The 22676-nt window shown below is 53.0% G+C and overlaps 2 protein-coding genes across 5 annotated transcripts in view; one reads left to right on the forward strand and one right to left on the reverse strand.

Moving 5' to 3' along the window:
• The first annotated feature begins 12571 nt into the window (after positions 1-12571).
• CA4 (carbonic anhydrase 4) lies at positions 12572-22486 on the forward strand. 3 transcript variants are annotated; one of them, XM_003929075.4, is made up of 8 exons: positions 12573-12738; positions 18317-18370; positions 19445-19600; positions 20243-20388; positions 20506-20604; positions 20878-20944; positions 21100-21263; positions 22170-22486. In XM_003929075.4, exons 1-8 carry the CDS (start codon positions 12681-12683, stop codon positions 22362-22364), a joined length of 939 nt encoding a protein of 312 aa, XP_003929124.1. In that variant the 5' UTR covers positions 12573-12680; the 3' UTR covers positions 22365-22486. The 3 variants fall into 3 exon arrangements, with proteins under 3 accessions (XP_010338003.1, XP_003929124.1, XP_074244167.1); XM_074388066.1 differs by lacking the exon at positions 12573-12738 and adding an exon at positions 13727-13907; XM_010339701.3 differs by lacking the exon at positions 18317-18370 and having other exon boundaries at positions 12572-12738.
• Positions 13907-22676, reverse strand: part of USP32 (ubiquitin specific peptidase 32) — a 248004-nt gene continuing 239234 nt past the window's right edge. For both annotated transcript variants that reach the window (XR_012514504.1, XR_012514506.1), the window contains exons 36-37: positions 18614-18701; positions 13907-14054 (exon numbers count right to left, since the gene is read on the reverse strand). The gene's annotated coding sequence lies outside the window, so the exon portion shown is untranslated. The remainder of the gene's footprint in view (positions 14055-18613; positions 18702-22676) is intronic.

Below are 22676 nucleotides of genomic sequence, written 5' to 3' on the forward strand. Positions count from 1 at the left end.
GGAGCCGGGCAGCGACCTCGGCTGCAGGCTTCCGCGGCTGCCTCCAGGGTGCTGTCCACCCCGCGGTGCTGAAGCGCCCTAAGCTCCTCCGCCATCTACGGGAAGCCGAGTCCACGCTGCAGCCTCCACTCAGGATCCGATCCGAACTCCAGGACGCGTCCACACTGGTCGAACAGCCCTCATGGATGGATCGTCGCCTGCCTCAACTGTTCAGACCACAGAGGATTTCACCCAGAAGCACCAGGGAGGTCGGAGCTTGCCTGAGAGGACTCAGCGAAGGTCCATGCCTTTGTCCAGACCCAGTCAGCGCGGGAGTGGTGAGCGAAGCTCCAATCCCATGCTCTCTTCCGGCACTGGCAGGAATTCACATATTATGGACATAGTCCTTACTCACTCCAAACCTGTTCAATGAATTGTATGGGCCCCAGGAAAGTTTCCCTCGGCTTTTAGAATCTCAACCCCTCGTGGCCATCCGAGCTGTGTCAATACTGCTACCTGTGAAGCAGGAGAGAAAAATCCCTGGAATTCCTCCCGCACATCTCTCACAACGTGAATATGCCCTTCTTTGACACTGGGTACAGCAACTTCGGGACCAGATTTTTGCTCCTGAACATGTAAAATCTAAGTTTGGGCGGGCGCAGTAGCTCACACCTGTAATCTCAGCACTTTGGAAGGCCAGGGCGGAAGAATCACTTGAGCCGAGGAGTTCGAGACCAGCCTGGGCAACATAGTGAAACCCCATCTCTACAAGAAAACACAAAATTTAGCTGAGAGTGATGGCGCTCCACATGTAGTCCCAGCTACTCGGGAGGCTGAGGTGGGAGGATCACCTGAGACCAAAAGGTTTCAGTAGGCAAGCGAGACCATGTCCAAAAGAAAGAAAGAAAGAGAGAAAGAAAAAGAAAAGAGGAAGGAAGGAAGGGGGGAGAGAGAGAGAGAGAGAGAGAGAGAAAGAAAGAAAGAAAGAAAGAAAGAAAGAAAGAAAGAAAGAAAGAAAGAAAGAAAGAAAGAGAATTGAAGAAAACAGCACCCTCCATCCCTGGGACTGGCTGTCTTCCCCACCTGGCAGCTTGCCCTGGAAAAACACCACAAACATAACACAAATCTGTTACTAAACCAAAACATGGGGGAAGATAGCCAGAACATCACAGTCTGTGTCCCAAAGCCCTCTAGATGCAAGCTGGGACCTCAACCCTCTAGCTGCCTGCCCTGGGAGGGTGGAGATATAGCCAGAAGACAGACACCACTCCCACCACCCCAGCCTCCTGTATAAGCTGCAAAATGAAAATGTGGGCCAGGTGAGGTGGCCCAGGTCCGTAATCCCAGCTCTTTGGGAGGCCGAGGCAGGTGTATCACCTGAGGGCAGAAGCTTGAGATCAGCCTGTTTCCCCCGCCCCCCAAAAAAAAAGAAAAGGAAAAAGAAAATGTAGAGCCCTTCTAAAGGCAGCCCCTCTGTGACTATGCAAGCCCCTGGCCCCAGGAAGCCAGGACTGCCTTACTCCTCTACTGCACAAGGCTCATTAAACTTTACACTTCAGAAATCTCGGAGTTACTTACTAGGAAAGAGCCACTCCCTGCTTTCCATCTGCATAATAAACGAGGAGGCTGGAAGACCCATCTAACCACTCCATGTATACCCACTTGTGGCCCTTATCAGATGCAGGAGGTGAGCTAAGTTGCCAATTGCTCAGCTTCTTTCTACACCTGGAGAAGGGAGTGGCTAGGGCAGGGTCTTCAGGGAACGTGCTGCCTTATTCTCAACTGCTTCTCTCAGGTCCCCCAACCACCTCCCCCACTGGCTCGTTTGTTTTTTCTTTTCTCTCTCTCTTTTTTTTTTTTTGCGACAGTCTGGCTCTCTTGCCCAGGCTTGAGTGCAGTGGCGCAATCTCAGTTCACTGTAACCTCCACCTTCTGAGTTCAAATGATTCTCCTGCCTCAGCCTCTGGTGTACCTGGGATTACAGGTGTGCACCACTATGCCTGGCTAATTTTTGTGTTTTTAGTAGAGGCAGGGTTTTTCCATGTTGGCCAGGCTGGTGTCGAACTCCTGGCCTCAAGTGATACACCTGCCTTGGCCTTCCAAAGTGCTGAGATTACAGGTGTGAGCCGCCACACCAGACCTCTGAATGCTGTTTCATTGCTGTTAAATGATACCTCCCCACTAACCCGAAAAGAGACTCAGGACAGAGTGATCTACAATTAGATAGAAAGAACTTCCAAGCTGAAATGGTCCAAACTGTTAGATGAGCAGGGACAGCAGAGGGCGCCAATGTTGCGCAAAGGCACTCAGGGAGGAGGCACCACAAGCACATTTTCCCTCACATTCTGCAAATCTATTCAGAACCACCCTACCCCCAACCTCACACATATTCCCCACCTCACAGGCAGATCAGAGGTCAGAGTTAGGACTCCAGGCTCAGATTCTCTGACTGATCGACAAGGGACCTTCACTAGCCCCCACTGCACCCCTCAACTATTTTCACCAACTTAGGGCAGCTCCCCTCAGTGGGAAGGTGGTGAGAGGAGCTGAGACTCCCAGTTTCCCTGCCCATCTGGTTGCCCTATCCATTCAGTGGGGCGGGAAGGCATTCACTGCAGTGTTCTTTAGAAAGGGGAGGGAGCTGACCGTACAACCTTGGTGTATTGTGGAGCCACAAAAAAGGCTGCCCAGTAACATGGACTCATGTTTACACTGAAATGTAGATGTTAAAAAGCAGGACCCAGCCAGGCGCAGTGGCTCACGCCTGTAATTCTAGCACTTTGGGAGGCTGAGGTGGGTGGATCCCCTGAGGTCAGTAGTTCAAGACCAACCTAGACATCATGGTGAAAACCCATCTTTATTAAAAAAAAAAAAAAAAAAAAAAAAAAAAAAAAAAAAAGCAGGACCCTCCATTGTTCACAATGTCAATAGCATGCTTGTATGTAGATAAAGACCACAGGGGACACAGAAACATTAAACATGGTTTGAGGTGGGGTGGTAATTAAAAAAATGTTTTTTCTTAAAAATGCATCAGAATTGGCCGGGCATGGTGGCTCATGCCTGTAATCCAAGCGCTTTGGAGGCCAAGGCAGGCGGATCACCTGTGGTTGGGAGTTCAAGACCAGCCTGACCAACATGGTGAAACCTCGTCTTTAAAAAAAAAAAAAAAAAAAAAAGCATCAGAATTGTAAAATGATTGCCTCTGGGAGATAAGGTTATGGATAATATTTCTTTTTCTTCTTTCCAAATGTTCTATGATGAGCAAGTGTTATTTGGGTTATCAGGAAAAAGAAGATCACAAATACACACACAAACACCCCTGAGAGAGCTTGTTTTCTTCCTTCCTTCCTTTCTGCCTGCCTTCCTTTTTCTTTTTGAGACGGAGTCTTGCTCTGTCACCGCGGCTGGAGTGCAGTGGCACGATCTTGGTTCACTGCAACTTGGGTTTAAGTGATTCTCCTGCCTCAGCCTCCTGAGTAGCTGGGATTACAGGCACGCACCACCACACCTGGCTAATTTTTCTATTTTTAGTAGAGATGGGGTTTCACCATGTTAGTCAGGCTGGTCTCGAACTCCTGACCTCAGGTGATCCACCCACCTCCACCTCCCAAAGTGCTGGGATTACAGGCCTGAGCCACCAGACCTGCTAGTCTCTCTTCCTTCCTTCCTTCCTTTCTTTTCTTTCCTTCCTTCCTTCCTTCTTTGTTTTCTTGCTTCTTTTAGGGGGACAGGGTCTCACACTGTCACACTGTTGCCCAGGCTGGAGTAAAGTGGCATGTTCATAGCCCACTGCAGCCTCCATCTTGATCTCCCAGACTCCAGGGATTCTCCTACCTCAGCTTCCTAAGTAGCTGGGACTGTAGATGTGCACAACCATACTCCCCTCATGTTTATTTTTTGTAGAGATGGAGTCTTGCTATGTTGCCCAGGCTGTTTTCAAACACCTGGGCTCAAGTGACCCTCTTGCCTCAGCCTTTCAAAGGGCTGGGATTACAAGTGTGAGCCACTGTGCCTGGCAAAGCCTTGTTTCTTTTTCTTCTCTCTGTCTCTTTCTCTCTCTCTTTTTGAAACAGGGTCTCACTGTGCTGCCCAGGCTGAAGTGCAGTGGTGCAGTCTTGGCTCACCGCAGCCTCAGCCTCCTGGGCTCAAGTGATCCTCCAGCCTCAGCCCCCCAAGTAGCTGGGACTATAGGCATGTGCCATCACACCCAGCTTATTTTTGTATTTTTTGTAGAAACCAGGTTTCACCAAGTCGCGCAGGCTGGCCTCGAACTTCTGGGCTCAAGCAACCTGCCAGGCTTGGCTTCTCAAAGTGCTGGGATTACAGGTGTGAGCCACCGCCAAGCCACCCTCAAGCCTATTTTCTTAATGTTGTTACCATGTTAATTAAGTAAGGAGCATTCCCTCCGTGACCAAAGTTGCTTGTGTGGCTTTGCTTTTCTCCCTACCCACTTCCCCCTCCTCGCCCTCTTTAGAGGGTCCCTCCATCACAAAACCCAAATGTAAATGAACGTACTTGGACAATCCGACCTTGCTCGCCTCCTGCTGGTGTGATCCTGCGCTCTTGTGGCTGACATGTTGAGAGGGGAGGGAACAACCACGGGGGACTATTCCTGAGTTTTCTGCAGGGGAGGGACAGAACATATGTCACCTCTATCACTGGGTAGTTTCACACATATTACTGCTATTACTTATTTCAAAATGTGCAGAACCAGAAGTTTCTGCCAACTCCTCTACCAAAAAGGCTTCTGCCCTTCCCCAGTGACAGTCTCTAGCTCTCTCTGCCAGCCCCCCTCCACTCCCTCAGATTCTCAGCACAGTCCAGAGAAATAGGGCAGGCACAGAGAGTGGGAAGAGGGAGCGCAGCCTCCACAGGTGCTGCCAGGAAAGAAGTTTTTTGGTCTTTGCAGGAATACGGCGAAGATCCAGGCTGGGGAGAGGTGGAGCCCAGGCTGTTGACTAACCCTTCTTTTGTGTGGATTTAATCTTACTCTCAGGGGACACAAAAGCTGGAATCTCTGCAAACCTTTCCAAGAATCATCTGCAAGTCAGCGGAGAATCTGCGGGTGAGGAAAGTGAGGGCAGATGGAGGCTGCGGCTCCCAGTGGGAGGGAAGAAGTGTGTGGGATTGGGAGGAGGTGAGATGGCATAGAAAGAACACTGGGGCCGGGTGCGGTGGCTCAAGCCTGTAATCCCAGCACTTTGGGAGGCCGAGGCGGGTGGATCACGAGGTCGAGAGATCGAGACCATCCCGGTCAACATAGTGAAACCCCGTCTCTACTAAAAATACAAAAAAAATTAGCTGGGCATAGTGGCACGTGCCTGTAATCCCAGCTACTCGGGAGGCTGAGGCAGGAGAATTGCCTGAACCCAGGAGGCGGAGGTTGCGGTGAGCCGAGATCGCGCCATTGCACTCCAGCCTGGGTAACAAGAGTGAAACTCTGTCTCAAAAAAAAAAAAAAAAGAAAAAAAAAAAGAAAAAGAAAAAGAAAGAACACTGGGAAGAGGGGCAGGAGACCAAGGTTCTAATCCCACCTCTACTCCTCTCTCCTTGCTGTGCAATTTGGGCAAGCCACTGCCCTCTCTGAGTCTCAGTTTCCTCTTCTGTAACTCAGAGAAGTAACAGAGGATCCTTACCCGCTCTGCAGTCAAGTGACTCTCTCTGAGAATGTTTCCTGGTCAATGAAATTAGGATCTTGATACCTATCCCCTGGAAAGGATAGATCAGTCCAACCTTCGAATCCTTGCAGAGAAGTTCCGGCCTCCAGCCTCACCTCCATGCCTTTTCTCATTCTGTTTCCTTCACCTGCATCTCCCTTCCCTTTTTAAGTTAAGGTCTACTTTGAAGACTCAGCGTGGGTCCGATCTCTTGAGGAAGGCTTCCCCAGTCTCTTCCCCACAGGCTGGCTTAGGCACTGCTCCTCTGGGCTTCTGTGCTGCTTTGGGCATAAAGCCACTGCAGCCTTAACAACTAAGAATTACAGTTGAGGGCCGGGTGTGGTGGCTCACGCCTGTAATCCCAGCACTTTGGGAGGCCAAAGCGGGTGAATCACAAGGTCAGGAGTTCAAGACCAGGCTGATCAACATGGTGAAACCTCGTCTCTATTTATTTATTTAAAAAAAAGAAAGAATTACAGCTGAGGTTTACTGAGCACTCAGTAAGTGTCCAGACAGGCCCTTTACCCAGCATTATCTTGTGGAATTCTTTTTTTTTTTTTTTTTTTTTTGAGACAAAGTTTCGCTCTTGTTACCCAGGCTGGAGTGCAATGGCGCGATCTCGGCTCACCGCAACCTCCGCCTCCTGGGCTCAGGCAATTCTCCTGCCTCAGCCTCCTGAGTAGCTGGGATTACAGGCACGCACCACCACGCCCAGCTAGGGTTTTTTGTATTTTTAGTAGAGACGGGGTTTCACCATGTTGACCAGGATGGTCTCGATCTCTCGACCTCGTGATCCACCCGCCTCGGCCTCCCGAAGTGCTGGGATTACAGGCTTGAGCCACCGCGCCCGGCCTATCTTGTGGAATTCTAACTATGCTCATATGAAGGTACTGCTGGTTTTCTTTTCTTTTCTTTCTTTTCTTTTTGACACAGAGTCTTGCTCTGTTGCCCAGGCTGGAGTGCACTGGTGCGATCTCAGCTCACTGTAACTTCAGCCTTCTGGGTTCAAATGATTCTCCTGCCTCAGCCTCCAGTGTACCTGGGATTACAGGTGTGCACCACCATGCCTGGCTAATTTTTGGGTTTTTAGTTGAGGTGGGGTTTCTCCATATTAGCCAGGCTGCTCTCGAACTCCTGACCTCAAGTATCTGCCTGCCTCAGCCTCCCAAAGTGCTGGGATTACAGGCATAAGCCACCATGCCCAGAGCTGCTGTTTTTATTCCGGCTGTTTTTTTTTCCCTCATGGTCGAAGGCTGGTGATTTTACTGATCAGGACATTGATCATGATGGAGGTGGAAGCTGAGTGTCAGGGCTGGGATGTAGACCCCAGGGGGTAGTGTGGGTTCTACTCCTGTTCTGATCCTCTGCCTTATCCTCTCTCTGCCCACCCGCTACACTGAGCATAAGGTAGGATCCGTGTCTGTTTAGGGCTATGTATTTGACCTTCACCTGAGCTGTGAACTCAGGGGTTCAGGGGCTCAGCTCCCTGTGTGCCTCCACCCCATGCCTCTCACAGTCCCAGCAGGGGATGCATCTGAGCCCCACGTTCCCAGGTCCACACAGTTGGGAGTCCTTGCCCTTGGGAGTCCAGGAAGAGCCTGGGTGTGCGAGAGCCCCTCCCCAGTGCTAATTCAATGTCCCATCCCACTGAAGCTGCCTCCACACTTACCTGGGGACAGATTTAATCCACTGCTTAGGAGATCCAAGATGGCTGATCACTAGCAGCTCGGGATTGTAGCTCCCAGTGAAAGCGCAAGGAATGAGAGGACGCCACACCTTCACATGAATTCTTGTTGCTCACGCACCAGGAGATTCCCAGCAGAGGAGCCCCACGGGTCGCCAGCGCGACTCTTGTGACCGGCGAGGCGGTTTTGCCGGCGCCTCGGAGCGTCGGTTCTCGGTGCAGAGTCGAAAAAGCACCATTAATCTTAATGCCGCTGATTTGGTCTGCGCAGTGGGTTGCTCAGATTTCGGCGCTGAGAATCAGTAAGTTGGATGTCCACTCAGAAACCTAATTACAAAGACGGTGAATACAAAGACCACAGATGGATAAATTTATAACGAAGGGAGGAAAACGGCCAAAAAAGGCTGAGAATGCCCAAGATCAGAACGCCTCTCCCTCAACAGGGGATCACAGTTCCTCATCAGCAATGGAACAAGGCCTGATGGAGAACGAGTGTGTTCCAATTACAGAAGCAGGCTTCAAAATGTGGATAATGAGAAACTTCTGTGAATTAAAAGAACTTGTTTTGGGCCGGGCGCGGTGGCTCAAGCCTGTAATCCCAGCACTTTGGGAGGCCGAGGCGGGTGGATCACGAGGTCGAGAGATCGAGACCATCCTGGTCAACATGGTGAAACCCCGTCTCTACTAAAAATACAAAAAACTAGCTGGGCGTGGTGGCGCGTGCCTGTAATCCCCGCTACTTAGGAGGCTGAGGCAGGAGAATTGCCTGAGCCCAGGAGGAGGAGGTTGCGGTGAGCCGAGATCGCGCCATTGCACTCCAGCCTGGGTAACAAGAGCGAAACTCCGTCTCAAAAATAAAAATAAAAAAAATAAAAAATAAAATAAAAAATAAAAAAATAAAAGAACTTGTTTTAACCCAATCTAAAGTAAGAACTTTGAAAAAAGATTTGACGAAATGTTAACAAGAATACACAATTTAGAGAGGAATATAAGTGAATTGATGGAGCTGAAAAACACAATAGGAGAACTTCGTGAAGTATGCACAAGTTTTAACAGCCGAATTGATCAAGCAGAAGAAAGGATATCAGAGGTCGAAGACCAACTCAATGAAATAAAACAAGAAGACAAGGTTAGAGAAAACAGGATAAAAAGGAACGAGCAAAGTCTCCAAGAAATATGGGACTATGTGAAAAGACCTACTCTACGCTTGATAGGTGTACCTGAATGTGACGAAGAGAATGAATCCAAGCTGGAAAATACGCTTCAGGACATTATTCAGGAAAATTTTCCCAGCCTAGTAAGGCAGGATAATATTCAACTCCAGGTAATACAGAGAACACCACAGAGATATTCCTCAAGAAGAGCAACTCCAAGGCACATAATCGTCAGATTCACCAGGGTTGAAATGAAGGAGAAAATACTAAGGGCAGCCAGAGAGAAAGGTCAGGTTACCCACAAAGGGAAGCCTATCAGACTCACAGCAGATCTCTCAGCAGAAACCCTACAAGCCAGAAGAGAGTGGGGACCAATATTCAACATCCTTAAAGAAAAGAACTTTCAACCCAGAATTTCACATCCAGCCAAACTAAGCTTCACAAGTGAAGGAAAAATAAAGTTTTTTGTGAATAAGCAAGCACTCAGAGATTTCATCACCACCAGGCCTGCTTTAGAAGAGCTTCTGAAAGAACCACTACACATAGAAAGGAACAAACAGTATCAGCCTTTCTAAAAAAATTATCAAAAAGAGCATCAATATAATGAAGAATTTACATCAACTAATGGACAAAATAGCCAGCTAATGGCAGTATTAAATTCACATATATTATTATTAATTCTAAATTTAAATTGACTAAATCCCTCAATCCAAAGACAGGCAATTTGAATAAAAAACTAAAACCCATCAATATGCTGCATCCAGACCCATCTCACATTCAAGGATACACAAAGACTCCAAACAAGGGATGGAGAAAGATTTACCAACCAAACAGAGAGCTAAAATAAACAAATAAAAAGCAGAAGTTACAATTAAGCAACAAAGATCAAAAGAAGCAAAGAAGGACATTATATAATGATAAAAGGATCAATGCAAAAACAAGAAGAGCTAAAGATCCTAAATATGTATGCACCCAATACAGGAATACCCAGACATATAAGACTAATAAAGAGACTTAGACTCCCACACAATAATAGTTGGAGACTTCAACATTAATATTAGACAAATCAATGAGACAGAAAATTAACAACGATATCCAGGACTTGAACTCAGATCTGGAACAAGTAAACGTAATTAACATTTATAGAACTCTCCACTTTAAATACACAAAATATACACTCTTATCAGTACCACATCATATCAACTTAGAAGTTTAAACGAAATCTTGGTTGGCTCCTTGTTTGTTATTCTCTTCCCTCATTTTCTTTTATATCTCCATTATTAAGGACAATTATAGGCATACCCATATTTAGATTGCATTCTAGCCCGGGCAATAAAGCAATACCCCCATCCTCTCTCCCTCTTCCTCTTTCTCTTTCTTCCTCTTTATTCTTTTTCTTATAAAAAAAAAATAAATAAATAAAAGTAAATAAATAAAAAATAAATAAATAAATAAAAAATAATCCTCTGCTTAGAGGTCATGGTCACATGTGCCAATGTGCCAAGCCATGGACCAAGCCTCCTCCAACTTTAGGTCACTGAGGCCTCACAGCAACCTTTGAGAGAGACCCGGGGATGATTTCCATTTCACAGATGAGGAAAACGGAGGCGCAGCTGCCATCACAGAGCAAGTGGGTGGAGCCCGAAGTGACTCCAGGGTTGTATGTCTCAAAGCCCCTTAGCTTTCCCATGGGCTCCCTTCTGTTCCTGACAGGCCGTGCGTGCGTGCAAACATCCCCAGAGGACAAGGAATGTGATTAATCTTTGCATCTGCCATGGGCCACCAGCTACACCCAGGCACTGAGAGGCCGGTTGTGAAAGTCTGGGCTGGGCAGGCCCCTGGTTCACAGCAGACTCAGAATAACTGTTTATTGGTGGAGGTCAGAAGCTCAGGGATTACCATCTCCAGTTTATAGATGAGGAAGTTGCAATCAGCGGGGTGCAGGAAAGTTGCCCAAGGTCATCTGTGAGTCAGAGAAAGAGCAAAGACTTGAACTCAGAACACTGGGAGGATCTGCCAAGTAAGAGGGAGGAGGCTGGGGCTGCTGGGCTGGGCTCTCCCACTGAGGTGGCCTGGGCTGGCAGGTTTATGGGCCCTGTAAGTCACTGGGACATGTCAGCACCCATTCCAGCTCTAACGACCCTAAGTCAGGCCTTGCCCCTACAGGTAAGCTGGACCCCAGTTAGCCTAGACAGTGACACGTGACTGGTTTACAGCTGGCCAGGCCAGGGGTCGGGACTGGGAGATAAGGCTGAGAATGTTAAGACCAGGAACGGGCAGGGTGGCCACTTACCCTGTTGGAGTTAGAGATGGCAGACAGAGCAAGACCCCTCCAGCCACCCATCGCCAGTGTGCAGCCTCTGTGGTGTCTATAGTTAAGATGCACAGATGAGAGAGTGCACAGCTTTACCCCTCCCCCAACCTCGTTCCTCAGAGGGGATGCCTCACCAGGGACTGGTTCTCCTCGCTTTCTGGTCCCAAAATGTATCCAGGGCCCGCCTGTCTCCTGGGGGGCCCCAATGCAATGAACTTGAACATCGGTCATTGATCAATAGTCCCTTAACCCTACCAAAGGTTTCCGAGCCTCTCCCCTGCTCCTCAGGGGGCTGTCCTGAGGTCACAGGACTCCCTGGGATCATCTTTATTCCCAGGAACAGGCTTCCTCAGTCCTGAAAGGGACATTTTTATAGCCCTGTGAACACAAATGCACTCCCCAGAATAGGCTCTGGGTGTGGAATCCCTCCTGCGGCTGTCATGGTCTCAGGCTGGCTGGCGATGAAATTCTACAGTGGTGTTGACAATAGGGCCCTAAGCCTGGCATGAACACCCCCTTCCCTCCCACCTGCCTCTCTGTGGGATCAAAGCTGTTCCGTGAGGCTGTGTGATCCTGGGCCAGGAGCGGGGAATCAGCCTCAACTCTAAGCGAGGAGGAAGCCTCTTTGCCTGAATCCTTCTGAGGAAGGCAATCCCCCTTCAGAGGTCCCTAGCCCAGGTTCAAAGGTCGGTAGGGGCTGAAAGTTGGCAGCGGATAGGGAAGTGGCTAGACCATAAAATCAGAGCTCTCTGTTGATGGGTTGATGGAGGGGGTCCAGGTCCATTGCCTGGTTCCCCGTCCCTCTCCTGCACCCCAGCCTGAGCTTCCCAAACTTCCACAGAAGCCCCCACCCCATGTGGGACACAGAGGACCTGCAGTAGCAGGGGGCCACAGCTAAGAGGGGAGACAAGAGGCAGCTTGGGGGAGCAAGGGGGACCCCACTTCCTCAAATGTTGGAACCATCCTTAAGAGAACTTTCTCTAGACTCCTCTGGAGATCTTGGCAGATGGAAGAACTGGGGGTCCATTCAGACCCCAGTCTCTTCTCTTCCCATCCCATCTCTCCACCTGGGGGGCCTCAAATAACCTAGCTCCTCCCCTTTGACCCCAGCTTCTCCCTCACCGAATCCTCTTGCAATCCATTTCTTAATTCTGTCCCTCAACCCTCCTTCCCTGACCCAGGCTCTACTCGTCACACAAACACCAGTAAGGGCAGTTTAGAGACAGCTTTGCTCTGTGTTGGAAGGTCTTTGATCTTCCTAGAAATTAAGTTTGGAGCAGCCTGGGAGGAAATGGAAGAAGAATGAGACCCAGAGAATCAATGACCACTGCCTGGGAGAGGCAAGAGAGCCCTTCTGCCACCACTGATTCCACAAACGGCATCACACGCCCCTCAGCATCTCATTTCTTCCAGGCCCTCTCCACCCCATCCCAAGGCCATTCCAAGGTCCCATTCAAGATCACTGCGCAGGGGTGGCGCCAAATGACCGAAGTCATCATCGGGGCACTCACTCTTGTGTGGGTCTAGCACTTTGTGGTGTCGCGTCCCTGTTCCAAAACCAGAGACCAGGAGTAGAATGGAGGAGGGGCAGGGCGCCGCTTCTGAGTGGAGAGGACAAGGAGTGGGTGAGGGGGCCTCGTGCACAGGGCAAGAGGTGGCCGGGCGGGGCGGAGGACCAGGGAGAGCGGAGGATTTCAGCTGAGGGACAGGGGGAAGTTGGGGAGGGGAGGGGAGGCCCCGCCAGGGGGAGGAGCTGCCTCCCGCGTCCCGCTGTCGGGACTCCCTCCCGTCGCGGCTCTGCTATAAAACCCCGGCCGGCAGGATCGCTGCACCCGCTGCTGCCTTCCCCATGCGCGACCCCCGGCCCAGAGGCATCTTTGCTGTCGCGCAAGATGCGGATGCTGCTGGCTCTCCTGGCCCTCTCCTCCGCGCGGCCCTCGGCCGGTGCAGGTGAGCTCCCGGGCTCCGGCCGTAGGTGCCCCTCGGCGCACCCCTCGGTGCCCCCCGCTCCGACCCCAGCAGAGGCTCCCTGCGGGCGGCCGGTGCGCGGCGGCGCGTGGGTCCCGAGTTGGGTGTGCGCCGGAGGCCGCGAGGGTGCGGGAGGACCGGGCAGCACGCGAGCTTATGTGTGCACACGCGTGTCCGCGGCGGCTGGGAGAGTGTGTGCACGGGTGTGAGCGGTGAAGGTGTGTGCATGTGGCCCGGTGTCCGGGAGCGAGACGAGTTGGGAGTCCCTGATAAGAATGCTTCTTAGGCCGGGCGCAGTGGTTCACGCCTGTAATCCCAGCACTTTGGAAGGCCGAGGCTGGAGTATCAGCTGAGCCCAGGAGTTCGAGACCAGCCTGACCAACGTGGAAAAACCCCATCTATACCAAAAATGCAAACATTAGCCTGGAGTGGTGGCGCATGCCTGTAGTCCCAGCTACTAGGAAGGCAGAGGCAGGAGAATCTCCTGAACCCGGGAGGCAGAGGTTGCACTGAGCCGAGATCGAGCCACTGCAGTCCAGCCTGGTGCTCCGTCTCAAAAAAAAAAAAAAAAAAAAAAAAAAAAAAAGCTGTTTCTCCAAACAGCCTCAACGCACGCCTTTTTTTCTCACCTAGTCTCCTCTGTCTGTCCGTGGGTTTCCGTTCATCCTGCTGGGGCTCAGAGCTGGGTGAATGCTCCGCGGCCAGAGCACGGGCGACCACTTGGGTGTGGCGGGGTCCTGGCAGCAGCTCTTCTTACCCAGGTTCCTTGCCACCGAGGGTCGCAGGCTCCCCTGGCCTCCCCAGCCCCCAGTGCTGAATTGGGAGGCTGGCGGGGGGGACCCAGAGCTCCGGGGCCCCTGAGGAGCCGGTCTTTCCGGACAGGGTGATTTTCGTTTAAAGATTAATGGTGAAGCTAATGGTGAAGCCGAGCTCTTAATTATTCCTCCAGGTGGGAGGTGGCAGGAGAGGCATGTTAATATTTGATAAGGAGCTAAAGGCGCTTCAAGCGGCTGGGCACGGGGATCCGATCCTGGAGGCACCTTCTTTGCAACCCCAGAACCCATCACGGGACACCCCAGCTGCCAGTTCCCAACTCAACCACCGCTCGGATGGTTCTTGGGGTCCACGCAGGCGGAAATTTCCTCTCCCAGGTCAGGTGCTGCACCCTCAAAGCCGCGGAGTGAGGGGTGAAGGTGTCCTCAGCACAAAGGAGCCATCATGTGCCCTCTGCAGGCTGAGGGACTGGCTGAGCTATGGTAGAGGGTCGAGGGGCATCTTGCAGCCTCTCCTCCGGGCTCCTGGAGGAAGAAAGAGAAAAGGCAGAATGTGAAAACTTTTATGTTGGGTCGGACATTGGAAACCTACTAAACAGCTAAACAATAGAAAGAAAAATGTGCCTGGCATGGTGGCTCAGCTCGTAATCCCAGCACTTTGGGAGGCTGAGGCAGGTGGATCACGAGGTCAGGAGTTCAAGACCAGCCTGGCCAAGATGGTGAAACCCTGTCTCTACTAAAAATACAAAAATTAACCGGGCACAGTGGCAGGTGCCTGTAATCCCACCTACTCGGGGGGTGGAGGCAGGAGAATCGCTTGAACCCGGGAGGCAAAGGCTGCAGTGAGCCGAGATCTTGCCCCTGCACTCCAGCCTGGGTGACAGAGCAAGACTCCGTCACAGAGAGAGAGAGAGAGAGAGAGAGAGAGAGAGAGAGAGAGAGAGAGAAATGCTTTGCAGTTTGGGTGCTTTGTAGCCGTGTGGTCTCGGGTAAGTCAGTTGCTTTCCCATTTGCAAAACAGGGGTAGGCATCCAGACTTCAGTGGTTTTAAGCATTCGAGTAAGATGGTGGGTTTGAGCTTAGTGCAGTGCCTGTGTGGCATGTGGCCAGGGCTCTGTGCACCAAGTTTATGGGGCTCTCCCCAAGCCTGGAGACAGTGTCAGGAATGTGTCTGAGCTCACTCCTCACACAAGCTGCGATCCCCTCCAGTGCCAGGGCTCTCTGACCGGGACCTGCCTTCCATTCATCCCATGGGGCACTCAAGGTGGAGAGGGACCAGGTTGCACATGGAGACCCCCCCAGAGCATCTCCGTCCATTGAGGGAGGGGGACAGGAGAGGATATTTAGTCCCCTTCACAGCCCCAGACCCCTGGCCAGGAGCTGCTGAGACTTTGCCCAGGACACACTTGGTTTGTGCTGAGCTGTTTTTCAGGATTATCTCCTGTTCCTCAGAGCGGGAGGTGAGGTGAGCAAGGTCCATTAGAGAGGCTTCTTCAGCCATCTTGAAACAAGGGGGAGGGGTGAAGGGTCAGTCAGGGTGGGGGGCAGTAGCTGGGTGAGAGTAGCTGGGTGATGGGCAATGGACTTTTCGGTTTCTCACCTCTGGTCAGGGTGGATGGACAAGGTAGGATGTGGCACTGGGCACCGAGATCCATGGGTAAGTAGCCCCTCTCCTTCCCAGGCCCTCTTGGGAGTGGCTGGGGACAGTGGGCTGGTACTTATGGGTGGCCCTCTCGTTCAACAAGGACAGGAACCTGAGTGGTGGGTGCTCCTGCCACCAGCACCCCACCCTCACTCTACAGACATGGACTTGACCCCTGGCCTTGGCCTCTCCACCATTATGTTTTCCTGGCTGCTGCTTCCTGAAGAAGGTAGTTACAAGCGCGGTCAGCCAAGCGGGTCAAAAGTCTCTATGATTAAGACAGTGGATCAGAGGTCACCACTACAAACCTAGGAGCTGCAGCCAGAGCCAGGGAAGAGCGAATTCCTAAGAAAAGCTAAGCCTGAGGCCGGGCGCGGTGGCTCAAGCCTGTAATCCCAGCACTTTGGGAGGCCGAGGCGGGTGGATCACGAGGTCGAGAGATCGAGACCATCCTGGTCAACATGGTGAAACCCCGTCTCTACTAAAAATACAAAAAAACTAGCTGGGCGTGGTGGCTCATGCCTGTAATCCCAGCTACTCAGGAGGCTGAGGCAGGAGAATTGCCTGAGCCCAGGAGGCAGAGGTTGCGGTGAGCCGAGATCGCGCCATTGCACTCCAGCCTGGGTAACAAGAGCGAAACTCCGTCTCAAAAAAAAAAAAAAAAAAAAGAAAAAAAAAAAAAGAAGCTAAGCCTGGACCAAAGAGGCCCCAGGGAGGCTATGAGGAGAGTTGCAGGGTGCTCCATCCTTCAGAGCTGGCTCTTGGGGACACTGGCTCAAGGGAGGCTTCTCCTGGAATATCTGACCCTGGGGCCTTCAGTCAGAGGAGAGGCCAACCCAACCTTCAAAACCCCTTCTGCCTTCAGGACCTCTGCAGGCCAGGACATGGGAGGATTATGACAAGGAACTGTCGTGGTGCAAATGCTCTCTGATTTATTATCTCCTCAGTCACCAGCACTGGGAGTTCGGTGGCCGCGCCTGTCAGAGGCATTGGAACCAGAGCGATTCCGATTCGCTGGGCTGCATTCTCAGACAGTTCTAGCCTCTAAGTCTTTAGGGTTAAGGGAACAAATTAATCATGTTTACTAAACAGACCCAGACTTGGGAAGGTCCAGATACCCTGGAGAGCAAAGGCATTCCTAATTTTGATTTCAAAATAATAATATCGATTCTTGCATAATAATTAAGAAAATTAATCCTTTATCACAAACCCTTGTAGAGAGCACATCTCCCCACATAGACAAGCATTGTACCTCGGGCTGACGCGTTCCTCCTCTGACTTTCGGGAAAGTCCTACTCTGTCTATAGGTAGCTGTCCTTTCACCACGGTACTTAAAAAACTTGCTTTTGCTTTGCCCTGCGGACTCGCTCTGAATTGTTTCTCGTGTGAGAGCCCAGAACCCTCTCTTGGGGTCTGGATCGGGACCGCTTTCTTGTAACATGCCTCTGTCAGAGGGATATTGTGGGGCTCAGAATGTCGGCTAACTCTCCCGTGGAGACTGAGCAAAGGCACAGTGGGAGCTGGAGGCTTCGAAGCTCCGCCCCACTGTGGGAGGGGCTTGGGTGGCGAGTGGCCACAGCCCTCCGCAGATTCACCCTCTTGGGGGTGGCCCAGGTACAGCAACTCCCAGGGGCAGCAGAGCCCTGACTGGGGCTGGGGATGGGACTGCAGGGGGAAGACGCTGCAGCTCTGAAAAAGGCGGTGCCAGCCGGGCAGGAGAGGTGGTGATCAGGGCTGGGAAACTCCACACCCCAAAGTGGCTCTTCTCGGCCAGTTACTTCTCCCGGGGATGCTCCATCATCGCTCCTTCCCCATCCTGTCCCCATTCCAGGGACTCCACCCCTGGCTCAGGCTACAAGGAGATGGGATTGTGGGGGCAGTCCAGGCAAGAAGGGAGAGGGCGGATGAGCTCAGAGGCCTCAGCTTTGGCTGAGTGGGAACCGTGCTTTTCTTAGGAATTTCCTCATCCTGAGTTCTTTCCAAGTCACTTCAATTCTCTCCTCTCTCGGCCCCTCCTAGGCTTTGGCCATCTGCTCCCCACAGGAGGCCACCAGAGGGAGAGAGGCGGGTGGGGAGGGGGAGGGGAAGAAGTTGTTGTTGGGATTTGACTAAGTGCCACGCTGCCTGAAACTCATTTAATCCTCTCCACGGCCCCAAGAGGTGAGTATGTTTGTCCCATGTTACAGATGATACAACTGAGGCTCAGAGAGATTAAGGGACTTGCCCCCAAACCCATCTACGCCTGCTGAGTGGCTCATCCAGAATTCTAGCTCTGGATGAGATGCTGTGTTCACCCTGCTGGTGCAGCCTTTAAAAAAAATTAATAGGCTTTATTTTTAGAGCAATTTTAGGCTCACATAAAAATTCAGCAGGAAGTACAGAGGGTTCCCATAGGCCCCTTATGCCCCGCACACATTTCCCCCTCAGTACTAACATCTTGTATACATGTGGGACATTTGGGGCATAGCTTTTTTTCAGATACTGGGTTCTACCGCCCTGAGGCAGAGCCCTCAGCCTGGCCCCAAAGCCCAGTACTGTGTGGCTGTGGGGCAGGGGAGAAAGCCTAGCTGCTTTCCTCTTTGCAGGAGCTGTGAGAGGCTAGCCAAGAAGGGATCTTAGTAACACATGGGGAGGCCTTCTGGGGAGGGACCGCCTAATCTCCTCCCCCATCTTGTATCTGGACGGAACTGGGAAGGCTGCCTGCTGAACCTGATGCTATTGTCCTAGGAGCAGAGGCTGGGCCAGTCCTCCTCTTCCCCTCTCCCCAGAGTCACCCTTCCAGGTTTGAGGTGGGAGAGGTAAGCGGGGACGAGGCGGCTGGTGACCAACAAATGGAGTATCCAGGCCGATCCCACTTTAGAGCAGAGTGACCTCATGGGTTCCCAGGAGGGCCGCTGGCTTCTTGGCCTGGCCCTGCCTGGAGAACAGAGCCCTGGGCCAGCTGAGCTGTTGATCGGCCCCTGCTGATTGAGTCTCTTTCCCTGGGCCCTCCTCAGTCCTACAGTCAGGATCACTCCATCCCAGCCCAGGGGAGGGCTCCAACCCCAGGGGGAGGCCCAGCCTCTGATCCTCCTGTGTGTGTGCGTCTGCAACAAGAGACACTGACACACGCACACACACTTCACACCCTCCCTCTTTGCTCCAGACTCACACTGGTGCTACGAGATTCAAGCCGAGGCCTCCAACTACACCTGCTTGGGTGAGTACAGCCAGGCCGGGGCAGGCACCACACAGGCCGAAATGGAGAGCTGGGAAGTATGGGAAGGATGAGGGGTGATGGTGGCCCCCCAGGCAGATATCAGCTCCCAGCACACCCACACACAATACACAAGCACACACACAAACACACTCATGCAAATGCACAAACGCAACACTAGATACACAAACACACACTCACAAACAAGACACACACACAAACCCTCTCACACTCACACAGACTCACCCTCTCCTGTCCTGGTGCTCAGGGACCAGGGAGCATAGAGTGACCTGAGTCTTCACTGGCACCTACTGTCACCAAGAGGACATGTTCCCTGCGGAATGAATTGGCAGCAGCATTAAAAGAGAAAGACATGTTGCTGTTCCCCATGACAAACCCGGGAGTTGGTTCTATCTCAGGGACACCCCCAACAGGGGACCTGAGCAATGGTCCTTTCTGCTTCTGTTCGAATGCTGACCAATTTCCCTGCAGTCTGCTGTGACTGAGCAGTGCTGCCTGCTCCTGACCCCGGCCCACCTGGTGTTGGGGGTCACCAGGGTTTGGGAAACAGGCTCCCCCAGGGTTACGCCTCTCTCTGCTGTTGCTCAGATGAGGCTCAGCATCCTTCAGCAGCAGCCCCCCAGGGGGTCCCACTTCACTGCTTCCAAAGCTCTCTCTAGCCACCTCCTCCAAACTCTCTGACATCCTCGGGAAGCGGGCTATCACTGCAGTTCCCATTTTCCATTTGGGAAGCCCAGGCTTGGAGACGTGCACCACATCATGCAGTTGTCCCTACCCCGGAGCTCAGAACCACCAGTTGGTGACCCTGTTCCCACCTTGTCCCACACCAGGGCTAGACTCCCCAGCCTTGCATGTGTGTGTCTGCGGAGGAGGAGGAGGAGGGCGCAGGGTGAGGGCAGAGTTCTGAGCTGAGCATCTGGGCAACACAGCTTTCAGGCCACCCCAGAGCATTGCTGTGTGGGAGCCCAGTGGGTGGACCTGACTTCAGTGGGGTGGTGGGGGCTACCTTGGTGACAGGCGTCCCTGACTCTCAGCCCACCCTCTCTCCCTGCTCAGGGCCAGGCAAGTGGGGTGGAAGCTGCCAGAAGGACCGACAATCCCCCATCAACATCGTCACCGCCAAGGCAGAGGTGGACGAAAAACTGGGACGTTTCTTCTTCTCTGGCTATGATAAGAAGCAAAAGTGGACCGTCCAAAATAACGGGCACTCAGGTGGGCTGGACGGAGGCCCTGGGCAGACCTGGGCACGAGAGCTCCCCGAGGACTGGGAGGGTGTGCCAGGCCCAGACCCATCTGTGCTGTGAGGGGGCTGAAAACCCCGATGGGGGAGGCCAGCTTCGGAGAGGAGGGAGCATTCTAGTGTGTTTTCAGTACTTTGATCAGACCAGTCTGGAATAGGGGAAGGACATGTCCTGGAAGGACACGTGCAGAGGCATGGAACAGCCACTCAGAAACTGCCAGGAGCTCTGCGTGAATGAAGGACAGTGAAGCTAGGAGGAGGAGCCCAAAGAGGCCCAGGGGCAGGTCACCCAGGCCTCAGGAGTTTGGACATTACCCCGAGGACACCAGGGCACCACAGAGGAGGTGGACGCAGAGGAGGCACCAGGGCAGAGCTGCAGTTTGGGGCAGTGGGGGGTACAGCAGAGGTGGAGACAGGCAGGGAGGCCAAGGAGGAGGCCAGGGAAAAGTCTGGGGCTGTCCCACCACAGTCCACCTTACCCCTGCAGGCCAGGACTGGAGCCCATGAAGGGTAGGAGGCAGGAGAGAATGTCCCGTCTGGGTGAAGCTGGGATGAGGGGCTGGAGGAGGCTGAGGGAGGCCGTTTCAAGGACTCTGTCCCTCCTGTTCCACCAGTGATGGTGCTGCTGGGGAACAAGGCCAGCATTTCTGGAGGAGGACTGCCTGCCCGATACCAGGCCACACAGCTGCATCTGCACTGGTCAAAGTGGCTGGATGAGGGCTCGGAGCACAGCCTCGACGGGGAGCGCTTTGCCATGGAGGTGAGGGCCCCTTCCCTACTGGGACCTTGTCTGGGCTCTGGGCGTGCACCTGCCTTGGGCAAGCAGGGTAGTCCAGGCCCCTCACAGGTCCCCTTCTCCACCCTCCACCCATGCCAGCTGCACATAGTACATGAGAAAGAGAAGGCGACATCGAGGAACGTGAAAGAGGCCCAGGACTCTGGAGACGAGATTGCAGTGCTGGCCTTTCTGGTGGAGGTGGGACCCCTGTCCCCCACTTCCCAGGGAACCCGGGGCTGAGAGCTGCTGCTTAGGATCCAGAGACCTGGGACTTCAGCGAGGCAGAGGGTGGGGTGAGGCTCCAGCTTCCACCTCTGTTTCTGGGTGGGTTGCATGTCCCCGGGCCAGGTAGGGAGCCCAGAGCCTCAATCCCAGAAGCTGCCTGGCCTTCGATCCCCAGATCAGGAGAATGAACTGACCACGACCACCAGCTCCCTGTGACCTTCTCAAGACACTTTCCTCCCTTTCCAGGCTGGTTCCCAGGTGAATGAGGGCTTCCGGCCGCTGGTGGAGGCACTGTCTAATATCCCCAAGCCCGGTGAGTCAGCGTGGCGGAGGAGGGCAAGGGGTGAGGAGGGGGATGCCTCCCACAAAGGAAGGGGTGGGTGTGCGGGGAGCCCGGCTCTCAGAATGCAGGGGAAGAGGGGCTCCTTCTCCCACCCTCACTGACAGTGTCCTCTGCCCCCATTCCAGAGACGAACACCACGATGGCAGAGAGCAGCCTGCTGGACCTGCTTCCCAAGGAGGAGAAACTGAAGCACTACTTCCGCTACCTGGGCTCGCTCACCACGCCAACCTGCGATGAGAAGGTGGTCTGGACTGTGTTCCAGGAGCCCATTCAGCTCCACAGAGAACAGGTGTGCAGGGCTCCCACTTCCTGGCTCCCTAGAAATCATCCCTCTGCCCTCAGAGGTCCCTCGGGGTATGGGTGGGGAGCCCAGGGAACTGAAGTCCATTGTTAATCATGGACATTCACTGAAGACAGGCAAGAAAGGCCTGAGCCATTCCACCGCCGGACTGGTGGCTGGACTGGAGGCCGGGGAAGGTGGAGACAGAAGAGGCTTCCAGGCTGAAATCTGAATAGGTGGGAGTTGGCCCAGTGAGGGCAGGGGCAGTGTCCTGGGAAGAGGTGCCTGCCAGCCGCAGAGTCTGAGGTTGGCCTGAAGTTGCTTGGAGGCAGCAGGAAATAATGCGTTCATTCAGCAAATGGTGCTGGAGTTTCTGCAATTAACTAGAACAAGGCTCTGGGGAGGCAGCAGTGAGCCCAAAGGACCCAAATCCCTGCCCTTGAGCTACTTTGATTCCAAAACAGTGGTTCTCAAAGAGCAGCCCCTGAACCAGGAGTCAACATCATCACCTGGGGAATTTGCTAGAAATGCTAATCCTCAGAGCTACTGAATAGGGAACTCTGGGGGTGGAGCCAGGCATCTGGGGCCCCAAAAGCCGGCCCCCCAGCTGATGCTAATACATGCTCAAGTTTGAGAGCCACTGTCCTGTAGTAGGAGTGACAAGAGAAGCAGGCATTTGGGACCCCCTGGGGTGTGAGTGAAAGGAAGCTCATGGGTGCTTAGCCCCACCCCTGCCACGTATCTCATTTCCATCCCTTATTATCATCTTCACGACCACCTTGAGAGCCAGGGGTTCAGAGCCCCTCTTTCCTAATGAGTGCTCCCAGGACACGACAGGGTGCCTGCCTGAGGTCACCTGGTTGGGAGAGCAGCTTCCCCGGCCACAGCCGCTGAGCCCCTTCGCTTCTTCCGCAGATCCTGGCATTCTCTCAGAAGCTGTTCTATGATCAGGACCAGAAACTGAACATGGCAGAAAACGTCAGGCCCAAGCAGCGGCGGGGGCAGCGCACGGTGTTCAAGTCCGGGGCCCCGGGTCAGCCACTGCCCTGGGCCCTGCCTGCCCTGCTGGGTCCCACACTGGCCTGGCTGCTGGCCGGCTTCCTGCGATGATGGCGCCCTTCTGCACCCGGCCTCTATAGTGCCTCAGCTCTCCAAGTCCCGGGCTTCCGGGCCTTAGGCGCCCCAGGTGGGACTTTAGGCATGATTAAAATATGGACATATTTTTGGAGAAACCTTTCTCAAGTCTGTTTTTAGCCTCCCACAACTACCCCACCCTGTTCCCCTCCACCCACCCCTGTTCCAGGGGAGGGGCTTTAAGGCCAGGAGATTTCTCCCAAGCAGATACTACCGGTGTCCCCACTCCTGCTCTGTGTGAATTCCGTGTCTATACCCAACTCCCTTCTACCCAGACCTGGACCTTGG

Source organism: Saimiri boliviensis, chromosome 17, assembly GCF_048565385.1.
Source record: "Saimiri boliviensis isolate mSaiBol1 chromosome 17, mSaiBol1.pri, whole genome shotgun sequence".
NCBI classification, from domain to species: domain Eukaryota; kingdom Metazoa; phylum Chordata; class Mammalia; order Primates; family Cebidae; genus Saimiri; species Saimiri boliviensis.